Source organism: Mauremys mutica, chromosome 1 (genome assembly GCF_020497125.1).
Source record: "Mauremys mutica isolate MM-2020 ecotype Southern chromosome 1, ASM2049712v1, whole genome shotgun sequence".
Taxonomy (NCBI): domain Eukaryota; kingdom Metazoa; phylum Chordata; order Testudines; family Geoemydidae; genus Mauremys; species Mauremys mutica.
Window position 1 is genome coordinate 16,337,467 of NC_059072.1, and position 13,655 is coordinate 16,351,121.

The window sequence follows — 13,655 nt, forward strand, 5'->3', positions numbered from 1 at the left end:
TCCTAGCTTGTACTAGAATCATGGTGGAGCACTATTTCACGAGGAGGGTGATCAAGCACTGGAATGGGTTACCTAGGGAGGTGGTGGAATCTCTATTCTTAGAGGTTTTTAAGGCCCGACTTGACAAAGTTGGCTTGATTTAGGTGGTGTTGGTCCTGCTTTGAGCAGGGTATTGGACTAGATGACCTCCTGAGGTCCCTTCCAACCCTGATATTCTATGATTCTATGGAGCTACGTTTATTGATAAACAGCTATTATAGAAAGTGAAGATAGTTATTTAATGGCTGGTTAGAAAAGGAATAATGTAGAGGAAACATTTCTACTGTGTAAATGCAAGTCTAAGGATAGTTTCAAACTCTCTTCTTATTAGTTTTCCTGCATATAACTTACATCACTAGCTGCTTATGCATCTTGAAGGGACTGATGATAGTTAAAAAGGAAGTTATGCTCTTTCAAACAGACAGAATTTCCATTATTTATAAGATTAGTAAAGAGGAGTAATATTGAGTGATATTGCAGAAGCTAACACTACTGTTTAATTAAAAGCTATTAGAATGTTAATACAGTTCCTTTTTTTAAACTTAAAGTAAAACATTACAGAGACCCTGGGATTACAGCAAACATAGCTTTTCTTTTCAGTGATTCCCAAGATATAATGATTTAAAAAAAAAACCCATTCTTATCTGTTTACATGGGACAAATTCTGAACAGCCTAAACTATCCTGATTTATACGTGTCTCAAGGATCTAATTCTGTCTGCATTGTTCCACCTTTGTGTTTTAAATCCAGATTTTGTCACACATACGAGCACCTCAAAATACAAAGCAAAGCAGCATCCCATGAGAAGCTCTATCCATTAAAACAGAGTCAATGCAAATAATATAGGAGGAGGGCTTGGTGGAGTAGATTGCACAGTGGGATCCATGACATGGCCAAGACTTTGGAAATGTGGTTGCTTCTTTGGTGTCCTGTGAACGGCTTAGTCAGCAAATATTTAACTTTTTTAGTTCACGCTTCTCACATCTAGATGTGGTGACGGTTGTACATGTAAGACGGGTAGAGACCGTCGTAGTGATATTGACGCCATTGCTCGATCTGTTCCCGGCTTCTCTCCTGCTGCTCTGTAAATGGAGGCGGGAGGGGAAAGAACAAGAGACAATGTGAACGGCGATTCATTTTCTGACAGCCAACTAATCTAATGCCAATCCAGCACTGAAATGGTGGCAAGGACTGTTGGCTCTCAAATCTCCAACTGTGCATCCCTGTCTGTCAAGCTCTGTGCAACATATCAAGGGAGGCTGTGGGGTAGTTTAGGCCCAATATGCTTCCCCAAAGACCGAGGGTTTGAATGTAGGCGTTTGGCCCCATTGTAAGGACAGCTGTCACTTGCAATGTTCAGCTCTGAATCCTCGTTTTGTGACTCGGGTCCACCTCTGATCTGGGAGCTTTCCTCAGCCCCATCTTTCAGTTGGGGTTTTAAAAAAACAAAAACAAATGTCAATGCAAATCTTGGTCAAAAGCACGAACTTGCACCTATTTTCATGATACATCCAGGTGATGTGGCACTCACACAGTTTGGTGGTGGGTGCCGGTGCCAGTATAGGACCCTAGAGAGATTTTTGCAGGATTTCCTTGCAAACCACAAGCCTGCTCAGTTTTCTTGAAACAGGGTCTAGGTTTGCTCAGAAATTTAGTGTTCATGAACATTAGCAAACCTTTCAACTTGCAGAGTTTCTAGACTAACAAAAAAAAAAAAGAGGTAAATCACATGGGCCTCTGGGTTTTGTTGTGAATATTTTGCACAGTATGACCCTCTTCCTACCTCCAAGGTATACTGGATCCAGGCTTACTATTTCAGGTTGATCTATCTAGGTACCTACCTGCCCCATCACTACAGTATCTTTGTATTAACCTTGCAAACACACAATTAATGGGAGGGTTTTAATGTTCACGATGAGTGATCTTGGGGAAGTGGCGAAAGGTTGCCTTACATTTTATTTATTTCGATGTATGTTCATCAAATCATTCTCGAATTATTCATTAACCCTTTAGGTGCTGGTCCACCATAGGCCATGGTGCCACCATATATGCTACTGAAGTCACTGGAATGATCCTTGCTGGCACATTTGATAGCACAGCAGGATGCATCATCTTGGCGATGCTTTGACCGTTGGGCTCTAGACGAAGTAAGTTACTCTGAATGTCATACAATGGTGTCACTCACATTTGCCAACTGGGCTTTGAGTGTTCCAGGTACATCCCCCGTATGTCTGGATCACACGGCTGCATGAAGTCCAGATTAACTATCTGATGGATAAAGAATGCTCAAGCTATTGTCAAGTTAGCCTGCACCTGCTGTGCTGCTGAATGTAACAGGTGTGTGCTGATCACCCATTAACAAGTATAAATTCTGGACTTCACATAAACTTTGGATAGGTGCATCTTAATATCCACACTCTAAGTACTTATTTGGTTGGACAATGCCGGTGTTCTAAGGTTAATTTCAGTAGTATGGCACAGCCCACAGAAGCACAGTGTGTCCAGCACCAGGGCTAGCAGGTAAAGGATAAAAATGGCCATCAGGTTTTTAGGCTTAAGGCTACATTTAATTTCCTAAGGGCAGGTCTACACTATGGGGTTAAGTTGACCTAAGTTACGCAACTCCAGCTACGTGAATACCATAGCTGGAGTCAACGTAGCTTAGGTCAACTTATTGTGGTGTCTACACCATGCTGGGTCGATGGTAGAAACTCTCCCATTGACTTACCTTATGCTTCTCATTCCGGTGGAGTAGCAGAGTCGACAGGAGAGTGATTGGCGATCGATTGAGCGAGTCGTCCAAGACCTGCTAAATCGACCCCTGGTGGATCGATTGCCACAGCATCGATCCACGGTAAGTGGAGACAAGCCCTCAAAGGCACAAATATAGACATTCTCCAAAGCACCATTTTAAAACAGTGTGGATAGAGCACTGGACTGGGACTCGGGAGACCTGGAGTCTATTCCTAGCTGTGCTACTGGCCTGCTAGGTGGCCTTGAGCAAGTCAGATGGAAGTGTTACCATGCAGGATGCAAAGCCCAATTGAAACCAGAGGGGTTTCAGATATGTGGGATGTGGAATGCCCCCAAATGATGGCCTCCAGGTACAGTGTTTGGCATGGAGGAGTTGCTGCTCACATTGGTTAGCAGTGACTTTATAAGAGTGGTCGGCTGGCTAGAATGTGTGGAAGCAGTGAGGAAATGCAATCCAAGAGACATTCTCCATTCCTAAATTCCCATCCCAGTAAACGGAAGCCTCATTCCAGCAGCCCCTTTTCATCTTAAGGCAATAAATAAAACCTCATGGAATAGGCTTTCGCAGTGGCAGTGACAGTGAAGAGACTCCACAGAATCACTCCTAGGAAATGCAAACCTAGAATCCCATTATATAGTCCTATCTAGAATTAGAGCATCACCAGTAGGTGGGGATATAAATCATATGGTACAGAACAGAATATTGAGCCTGTGGGAATGAACGATATGAAACGTCTGTAGAATTTGGCAAGAGTTGCTCTCTCGAGCAAAGAGTTTGATTGCAAGATCTTTGGGGCAGGGGCTGTCATTTATTATATGTTTGTACAGCACCTAGCGTAACAGGGCCCAACCTCATTGTGGCCTTTAGGTGCTGCTACCATATCAATGTTAAATAACAGTGATAATAATAATATCCTGCCAGCCTCCATCTAAAGTTTCACAATTTGTTGTTTTGCTGTTCTTACCTTTACGTTCTTCCTTCACAAAATTCTCAAACTCATTCCTTTGCTCTTCAAAGTACTCCCTCCTTTGCTCATCAGCAATCAGCATTTGCCGGGTCTCCGCTGCATAAGAGATGTTTATCGTATTAGCAGCAAAAAAATCTTAACACGCCAGAGCATAACTTTTGTCCTCAAAACCCAATGAATCAGATTAGCCTTGTATAGCAGCACCTGTATCCTGGGCTTTCACTGGAGGCTTAGTTGCTAAAATCCTTGTTTACAGCAGGCTAAGAACTAGACAATCTGTATTTCATCATCCCATTGTGCAGTACAATGAAACAATACATGCAATGATGCTGGTAGAGAAATTGCTAGCTCCTGTGTTATGCCTTTTAAATTCCATAGGTAAAACACAGGTTGTTCTAATTTAGTTTAGTGGATTGTAGTTATCATATTTGTCCAATGATTTAAAACCCTGTGATAAATGTCTACTAGTTAAAACTTCCTAATTAAAAGTTCCCAATGAAAATGAAATCTTATGACATTGTAATAATACCCCAAAGCCAGCCAATGTCAAAATGCATACCATGTTTGTTGAAAAGTTGCTACGTTTTCAAATAGAGAGGAGCCCAAATTGAAGCCTCTGATACAGTCAACCTTTAATTTCAGGCTGTGGATTGGAATCAAATCCTTGATTCAGAACCTGATTGTGTTTTGGGATTGTGTTCCCAATCTTTGACCATGCTCTGTGCCCTTTCAGCTGTTCCAAAAGGGGGACAGAGAGCTGGCTTAAACAGCTGGCTGGAGAACTGCCCTTGCACAGGGGAATTCCAGGGTGGCAAAGATGGGATAGCAGGCTCCTCCTCTCATGGCATAGTCATCTCCTCTTCTCTGGGGCATGTTGGGGCAGGAGGTGGTATGGCAAGAGTGCCTTGTGCTCCCGCAATCCTGGTTGACCGAATAGCTCCTAGGGGGCTATAAACAGCCAGCATAATTTAGAGTAGCCTTCAAGTCTCTCTAAATTGCACTGGAGGCCAAACTGTCCCCAAGACTGGTGAGGCTGCAAGATGACCTAATACCCTTCTGTCTCTACCTTTTGGATCTTTGGATACAGCCCCAGATGGTGGAAATCTTGTGTGACTTTCTTCAGTCACACTATTTCTGCCCAAGCTGGCAGAAAGTGAACAGGAAAAGCTAATTTTGTGAGATTTCTGCCATTTTGGGTTGAAATCTCATTAAAACAGCTAGGAAGATGACATCATCTAGCCCTGGTCTGGTCATTTGCACCTTGCTTGGTGATAATTTAGAGTCCAATCTTAGAAGGTGTAGGTCTCTGCCAGAAGATGAATTTTTCTAGAAAGTGAGTTTTAGTTGGAATTTGATAAGATTTTTGGCAAGGTATTTTGGTAGGAGATGCAATTGTTGTGCATATCCTCAAGATGCTTGTACTTCATCTGTTTCTTATGTCCATGTGCTTATACATATTTCTTACATCATTTTCTTTCCCTCTATTTCTTACATCACTCTTTCTCTCTCTCTCTCCTTTTACCTGTTGGCTTGCCTGGAAATGCAAAGTAAATAACCAGTTTCTATTTACAGCCATTCTTAAAATAAGGCTTTATAAATTAAGGTCTTGCTCAGTGGATGGGCAGACCTAGATAGAGTAACTTTGGTTTAGGGACCCAGGAGAATTTTTACTAGCTAGTTTGTTGAATCAATTCCCAAAGAGTTCAAGTGTTTTTTCAGGCAATAAGCAACATGAACAAGATAAAAGCTCCCACCACAGACCACGCATTTCCCCTGTACTAGTGCTTTGCTGCAGAGGTAGCAACCCACACTTGTGACAAGGAAGGTTGAACTCTCAAGAACCAAGCCAGTCCTGTCCCACCCTATTATCAAATAGGATGTAACCAAGGAAAAGGCTCTCAGACAATTGAATAAATCTCATTGTACGCATGGGACTGGGAACCGAACTGAGAGAATCCTGAAGAATGTTATTGGATAACTGAGGGTGCAAGCCAAAGGAGCTTGTTTGAACGACAACGGAGGTGGCTAATCCTGCCCCTTCCAAAGATTGCTTGAGTCAATATTGTCTAGGAGAGATTTGGGGAAGGAACACTTGAAAACAAGTGGAAAGCAAGCACTGTGACCACTTTATAGAAAGCCTTTGCCATACACTTGTATGGTTCCTAGTGTAATGCTGACAGACCCTGGTCGTCGGTGGGCGGGATCAAACCATGGACCTCTGGAGCTTAGTGCATGAGCCTCGACCACATGAGCTAAAAGCCAACGGGCTGTTAGCTCAGGCTGTAAAGCAGACTTGTTTTATCTCTCTCTTTAAGTGGTCTCGGTGCCACTAGATGGGACAGAACACCACACCCAAGAGGTGTGTGGGTTACACTAGCACAATGGGGCGCCACCTTGGGGGCAATGTAAATGTTAAATACTGATAATCAAGACTAATCCTATAAATAAATGAAACTGTTTGTATTGATGGCCCTACGTGTCATTAGTTGAAAGACTATAGGTATTCAAATAGAGAAGGTCCAACAGGTCTCCTTGGCCAATGCAAAAAGAGCATGAAAGAACAATATTCCAGTCCATTGCTTCAGAGGCAGAGCAAAGTGAATTTCAGATGAGTAGAAAGAAGTGAGGGATGGAAGTGCAGGGATTTAATCCAGGAAGCAAACTTGAGGAGGTGGAAAATTAGTGCTTTTCCTTGAGATAAAATAAGCAGGAGGAATTCACGCAAAAGAGCAGAGCTAAGTTCCGTATCGTGCTAGACTTGGCATCAATGAAAGACAATTGCAATTAGCTCATTTTCTTTGGGTTTGTTTAAGGTATAGATATTGATAATAGGTATTAAATCAATTCCCATGTGTAGGTATTTTTAAAAGTAGCTGAATACCTGAAAGTTCAGAAACCTGCTTTGTGACATTGGAAAAGAGATGAATGTAAGAATAGCTTTGAGAAAGTGGAATATAAATATATTGGCTTGAAAGAAGAAGGTAACATAACCACTGATTAAAGAACTGTAGGAAGTAGATGAGAATGGCTGAGGAAAATGGAAGGGAACAAGTATTGAGTTAATCTTCTGTTCCAAGATCTATCGTAGTTCTGGATGAGGTATTGACCCCAAGGTAGAGCACTGCACAATTAGTTATATTTGGAAGGTGTTGCACCTTCCTCTGAAACATCCAGTAATATTGGCCACTGTTGGAGACAGATGGGCCTGTGGTCTGCTCCAGTCTGCCAACTACTTAAGGTCTCATGTTTCCGGACTCGACCTAGAATAAACAGTATTTTACGTTCTCCTTCTCATTGGCATCACTTTGAATGTGTACCAATGCTGGGGTACAGATCTTTGCTTGTTGGGGGAAGGAGAAAACTGCCCTTACATTTAGCATATGATCATCTATGTTGGTACTCAGACTCAGTTCAGATGTGGTCTGATTAGACTGGAAGTTTAGCAGTCTTCAGTTGGGTTTCAGGTTGGGTTTGGGCAACTGGAAATATCCTTATTTCAGGACAGTGCTGGAGAGGCACAGGCTCCTTGCATTTTTTTTTTATGATGAGTGATAGGAAAAAAACTTGATGGGTCAAATTCCTCTTTCACCTACAGCGACATAAATCCAGTGTAACACCACTCAGAGTAACTGAAAGAAAAACATGGGCCAGTGCCTCTTTCTAAAACATCAGGCTACAGAATAAGGAAGATGTACTATAAGCTTCCCGAATGTGCCTCAGTTCTGATCTGCCATGGACATTGCCAGTCAGATCCAGAACATCAGGACATCTCCAAGGTATAATTTTCTGTTCATGCTAAATATTCCCAGAGGATTAGGACAAAAAGCACCATGCTCCTCTTAACTCATAACATAAGGATGTGATCGGAATTGTGCACTGATGAAAGGCTGGTAATGTAACCAACTGTGCCATCTGATGCTAGTGTTGGGCAAGAATGAGTTCATCCAAACTATCTTGAGTGGGAGGAAATTGTTCTGGTTCGCATCAGCCAAAGCCTGGCTGTATCTCTATCTGGATGCAACCCTTTATAGAATAAACCAGTACTTGTTTGACGGAGGGTGACTAACCTATTTTTCTGCCATGGTTCAGACACTTCTACATCATTTACTAGCAAAGGAAGTGCCTGACAGTTAGCCCTCTGTGTTACAGGACACAAATATCATGAAACTGTTTAATTTATTAAGCACTTTATTGCCAAGCACCTAATCCCAGCTAAAGGTCCCCATCACCAGATCACTAATGCATGGAAGGATGGATGGAAATGGAGGTTCTTGGTTAAACTGGATTAAACAGAAAGGATGTACAATGACTCTGTGGACTCTGGCTAGACTTTGTGAGGGACGGAGTTCTACAGATCAGACCCTACCACTACGAAGCTCTGGATCTCAGCCTGATCCCAGGTTGAACATCAGGAGGCTGACCCTGGACAATCCTGCTGCTCAGTTATTTGATGGAACATCATCCACAAGTAATGACCATATAATCTGCACGCCTGTGCATATTTAATAAAACTAATGGGGCCAAATTTTACTCTGAATCACAGCAGTGTAAACCCATTCACTTCAGTGGAATTGTGTATTGGAATAGTGACTTTCACTGGGTTTACCCTAATGCAAATGAGAATACATTCTGACCCAATGGCTTTATTAAATGTCTGGGAAAATAGGTTACATGGTGTCATGGGGTTGGGACTCACCACCGCAGCACCTCCCGCTGGTTACCTCCGGAATTAGCTCAGTGCATGGGGAGCACCCTCTGCTGGTGGTGTCCTGTCCATCGTCTGTTCCTTGCTGGTGTCTGGACCCGCGTTGCTCCCTGTTCAGCGGCGTCCTCTTCAGGACGCTTCCCTCCGGCAGTGCTCCCTAGTCCATCCTCACCCCCTTCCGGGGGGGGGAGGGGGACGGGTAGCAACAGTCTGTGCACTGGCCTCAGTAGGCAACCACAACCTCCAAAGTCTAGCCCCTTGTCTCAAGGGCCGGTTGCAGTTTGTTTCAGCCACCCTACTGCATGGCCAGGTGCAGTACAAGGGAGAAGGGGGGGGGGAATCCAGGCCCGCCCACTACTCTGGATCCCAACCCAGGGACCCTTTAGGGGCAGCCTCCCTGCCCTCCTTCTCTCCCCTTGTCCATTTGTCCCTGGGCCACTTCCCATCTGGCCCCACATATCCTCTAAGCCCTTTCTATCAGGGCCTGCAGTCTGGCAGGTATTGGGCCCTACTATGCTCCCCTTAAGCCTGCCCAGCACTGCTCTGTCTGAGGTGCTGGTCTCCTGCTCTGGAGACAGACATTACCCCCATGAAGGTCTGGGACAGACTGCCTGCTGCGCTTCTGGGCAGCCTTTATATAGGCCCATGCTGAGCCCTGATTGGCTGTCTCCAATCTCGGCCCTGATTGGATCTCAGTAAGCCCTTTCCTGATTGGCTGCTGACCTGCGCAGCCTCTCTGGCCTACTTTAGCCCCCTCTCACATGGGAGTGGGGCAGCCGCCCCACCACACATGGTATATTGCTTCTGGACAATAACCCATCAAGTAACTGAGATCAGCAATGGAATGGCAGAAGGTTAATCGTGCTCACTTTATATAACCCTAAAAAATTGCACCTCATTAAAATATTACATTATCGGTTACCTCACTGCAAGTATTGTTTTTATAGACTCTGTTGTAACATACCTGTAATGTTAGAAGGAACACACACTATCCTCCTCCTCCTATATGTTTATTACCCAATTACATGGACACTACCTGGTAATTACAATGTAATTAAATAGTCAACGGTTAACATACTATTATATAGTAAATACATGATATTTGTGCCCTGTATTTTAAAGTGTTACCAGTTAAATCAGCCCTCCCTTGCACTTTAACTGAGCTAATTTTCAGATTATTACTGAAAGGTTAACATCACTCCCAATAACCTAGCAGAAGTTTTGCTGAATCAGAGGATAGATAAATTCACTGACTTGGGACTGTTATCCTCTTCAGTGCTTCAGCAAACAAGCCATGTGAATTCAGTTATGTTTTCCATCCCATGTGGAAATAAAACGGTGTTGTGAAAGCCAGGTGCATATTACTTAATGCTACATTTGCAAATGTTTTCCAAGAAGAGCTGAAAACATTCATTCAGCACCGGGCCTGAAACCTGCTTGTTATTTACCAGCTTTCATAAGATGACAGTGTGAAAGGAGCTGAGGAGAGGAACTAAATAGGCCCCTATATTCACTTCACCGTGCTGTCCTGCACCTCCTACAACAGCCTGCTGAGCTCGGCCTGCCCTGCTATATGTCTCAGCCCTTTTGAAAACCAAGGAATTGGCATCCACTTCAGTTCTATTAGCCAATTTCAAGAGATTTTGTAGATGAAAAATATTTCATTTTCCAAAGTTACCTCTTGCCTCATTTAAAAAGATGCCAATGAACAACCCTCATTTTGGAGAATTAGGTAACAACCGATCCCTCACACCCACCCAGAAATGATTCTATATGCCCTAAATCTTCCAGACTGAAAGTCTATAACGTTCATTTTTTGTCCTTCTCCCATATTATTTTTATTCAATTCATAAAAATTACATTTCCATCCACTCTCGCTCACACACTAATCCCTGTGGCTGTCCCCCCCCCCCAATTGCTCTTTGTAGGTACATTCCATAATTTAAAATGTAGATAATTGTTCTAATCCAAAAGAAACAACAACAACTTTGATCAGTGAATAAATCCTTGTAGAGAGTAGCAGGCAACTTAGGACTGTCTCAAGGGAAGCGGGAGATGAAAGAGGGGCAAAGAAAACACAGCTTTCCATAAACATTCCTGAACAGCCTCACCATTGAGCTCATCTCTGGATTTGGTGGCTCGCTTGCCACGCTTTTTGAAGAAGTTAGAGGCATCCGATTCTTGTATAAAAATCTTCTTTTTCACACCTGAAAGCAAAGAAAGAGGACTCAATCAGCCATGGATAGTAAATAGGGGCATCAATGTACATTTGAAATCCATGGGAGCAACTTTTCTCCTCTCCCTCCTAAAATTTGCAGCTCCACTTACTTTCCTTGTCCTCTTCCCCAGCTGCCTTCCTGGTGCCCACAGCAGCGCTGTCGCTTTCCTCAAGAACTGGATGACAACAGCACAAACATAGTATTGAGTTCAGTGAAGAAATGCAGCATCCCACAGCAAAAACCTCAAGCAGATGTTGAAAGCTGCTACATGCTAAAACCCTAAAAATCCTGCAGTCCAATAACAACCTGCCTGGGAAATTCACTTTTACACAGCAAGAGCAACAGTACAATCAGCAGCTATGTAGATATATATATTTTTGTGTTCCCCGTTTTTATTTTTGTAGAAAATCATAAAAATAGCAATTAACAAGACCTATAAGGACATTTAGTCCAGTTTATCCCATTATATTAAAAAAATTGTCTGTGTATTCTTAGTGTAACTTGATGCCTTAATCCTGTAGAGATTGTACTAGATTACAGTGGATTAGATTAGATTCTCACATACTCTCATGCTCATTTGACTAGCAATGTGGAAAATGACAGTGTTCTTATGTTACCCCAATGACACGAGTTCAGATTTCTATCGTTCCTTCCTGAAATTCTGTTTCCTGCTAGCATTGTTATTTGGATCATACATACCAACCAAGAGCACAAAAGTTGCAAGGCAAGAGAGAAAAAGGATTTCTTTCCAGTTCATCTTTGTTGCGCTCCGGTCGACTCCTCAGAAAAATAGGGAATATCACAAGAAGTTTCTTGAGATCTGCTTGCAAATTCCTCCTGTTAGCTGGAAAAGGAAGCAGGGAGCTGGGATGTCGGGGAGGAGGGGCACTGGGTAGCACTTCAGCAGGCTGCTCCTTGCCAGACTAAAGGAGGTTTCAGGCAATTTGAAAACATCGATATAAGATATATGCCTGTGGTCATCAGCATTTTGATGGAAGTCAGAGTTACAAACTGACAGGCAGTTGGGATGGCCTGGCTGGGAGATGACTATTATAAGCAAAAGATTATACAGCATATTATTTTTGGTCATCTATTGTATATAGTTTAAAGTGCAATTAAACTCTGGGGAAAAAAAACCCTTTGTACTCGGAAGATCTGCTCTCTGCCTGTATCAGAGTCAAATCTAGTGAGTTTAGTGACTATCCGAAGTTTTTAGTGCTTTTTAAACTTCCGTTAACCCTCCAGAGTCAGCACAGCTAAGAAAGGAGCCTGATTCTATTGCTGCTAGTGCATTACTAGCAGAATGGTTTACTGTGTTCATTCATTTACACCTGTGCAAGTGCCATTGAAGGCAATGCGACTGCACAGGTGTCACTGAGGACATAAACATTAGGGTCTGAATTCTCAGATGCACAAATGCCCCTTCACATAGCACTGGCAGCATAAAAGGGCCTTAAAATTGGTGTACAAAACATAGTGTCTGGAATTCTATCCCTCTGAGCTTCTGGAAAGCCATTAAGTATGTGCCCAGAGCTGGGAATATGTAGCAGCAGCACAGTCAAACCTTGTTTATCTTAACAGCATGTGGAATATAAAAATAATGTGGATAAGGTGGAGGAGTTTGGCTACTTAATGAGTATGGTATCAGATGAAAGCTCATGCTCCAATATGTCTGCTAGTCTATAAGGTGCCATAGGACTCTTTGCTCCTGATGAGTATGATGCAGGTCAAGAGACATGACTTCATTTTAAATAAGAGGAATTTTTGGACAACTGTGGCTCAGGTAACCAAAGCTTTAGTGTAACACCTTGTCTGACGTTTGGATGGATGTTTGAATTGCCTGACTTCTTGAAGAACTCCAAAAGAACCTGAATATTGCCTAGGGCTACTTTTGAGCTTCTTATATTATCATTTTGCAGGACACTCATCTGTGGAAATGGCTTTCAGAAACTTACATTCTGGAAATAAGACTAACAGGTTTTAAGGCCAGTAGGAACCGTTACAATCATCTCTTGCATAGCACAAGCCATAGAATGTCACCCAGTGATTTCTGCATCAAGTCCAACAACTTTAGGCTAAGCTTCAGCATATCTCTTAGGATGACATCCAGTCTTGACTTACAGACTTCAAGCAGTGGAGAATCTATCACATCGCTTGTTGGCTTATTCCAATGGGTAAGTACCCTCACTTTTAAATATGTACACCTCATTTCCAGGTTGAATTTGTCTAGCTTTGGCTTCCAGACATTGGATCTTGTTATACTTTTGTCTGCTAGATGAAAGCGCCCGCTAGTAACAAATATCTATACTTTCTGCTATATCAGTACAGGGCCGCCCAGGGTGGGGGCAAGAGGGGTAATTTGCCCTGGGCCCTGCAGGGGCCCCCATGAGAGTTTTTCGGGGCCCCTGGAGCAGGGTCCTTCACTCGCTCTGGGGGCCCCGGAAAACTCTCGCAGGTCCCAGGCCCCCGGAGCTTCTTCCGCTCCCGGTCTTTGCCGGCGGAGGGTCCTTCCGCTCTGGGGTGGAAGGACCCCCCGCCGGCGAATTACTGCCGAAGCGGGACCCGCCGCCGAAGTGCAGCTGGGTCTTCAGCGGTAATTCGTCGGCGGGGGGGGTTCTTCCGTTCCGGGACCTGCCGCCGAAGTGCCCCGAAGACCCGCGGCGGGGGCCCCCCCCCACCGAATTACCCCCGAAGACCCGGCTGCACTTCAGCGGCGAATCCCACTTCAGCGGTATTTCGGCTGCAGGGGGGCCCCTGCCGCAGGTCTTCAGGGCACTTCGGCGGTGGGTCCCGGAACGGAAGGACCCCTCGCTGCCGAAGACCCCAGGCCCCCGGAATCCTCTGGGCGGCCCCGTATCAGTATATAAATGTGTGTGCATTACAGAGAAATTGTAAACTCAAGAAAATTAATTATAGGAAGGTAGAGGGGAAAACTGCAACATGAATTAAAGTCAAGAAAGATAGAAATTC

At 43.7% G+C, this 13,655-nt stretch overlaps 1 protein-coding gene across 1 annotated transcript; it reads right to left on the reverse strand.

Moving 5' to 3' along the window:
* Window positions 1–690: 690 nt before the first annotated feature.
* UCMA (upper zone of growth plate and cartilage matrix associated) lies at window positions 691–11,519 on the reverse strand. Its single transcript, XM_045002491.1, has 5 exons — window positions 11,385–11,519; window positions 10,795–10,860; window positions 10,578–10,673; window positions 3,759–3,857; window positions 691–1,121 (listed from the first exon to the last, which is right to left on the reverse strand). Exons 1-5 carry the CDS (start codon window positions 11,440–11,442, stop codon window positions 1,024–1,026), a joined length of 417 nt encoding a protein of 138 aa, XP_044858426.1. The 5' UTR covers window positions 11,443–11,519; the 3' UTR covers window positions 691–1,023.
* Window positions 11,520–13,655: the final 2,136 nt, after the last annotated feature.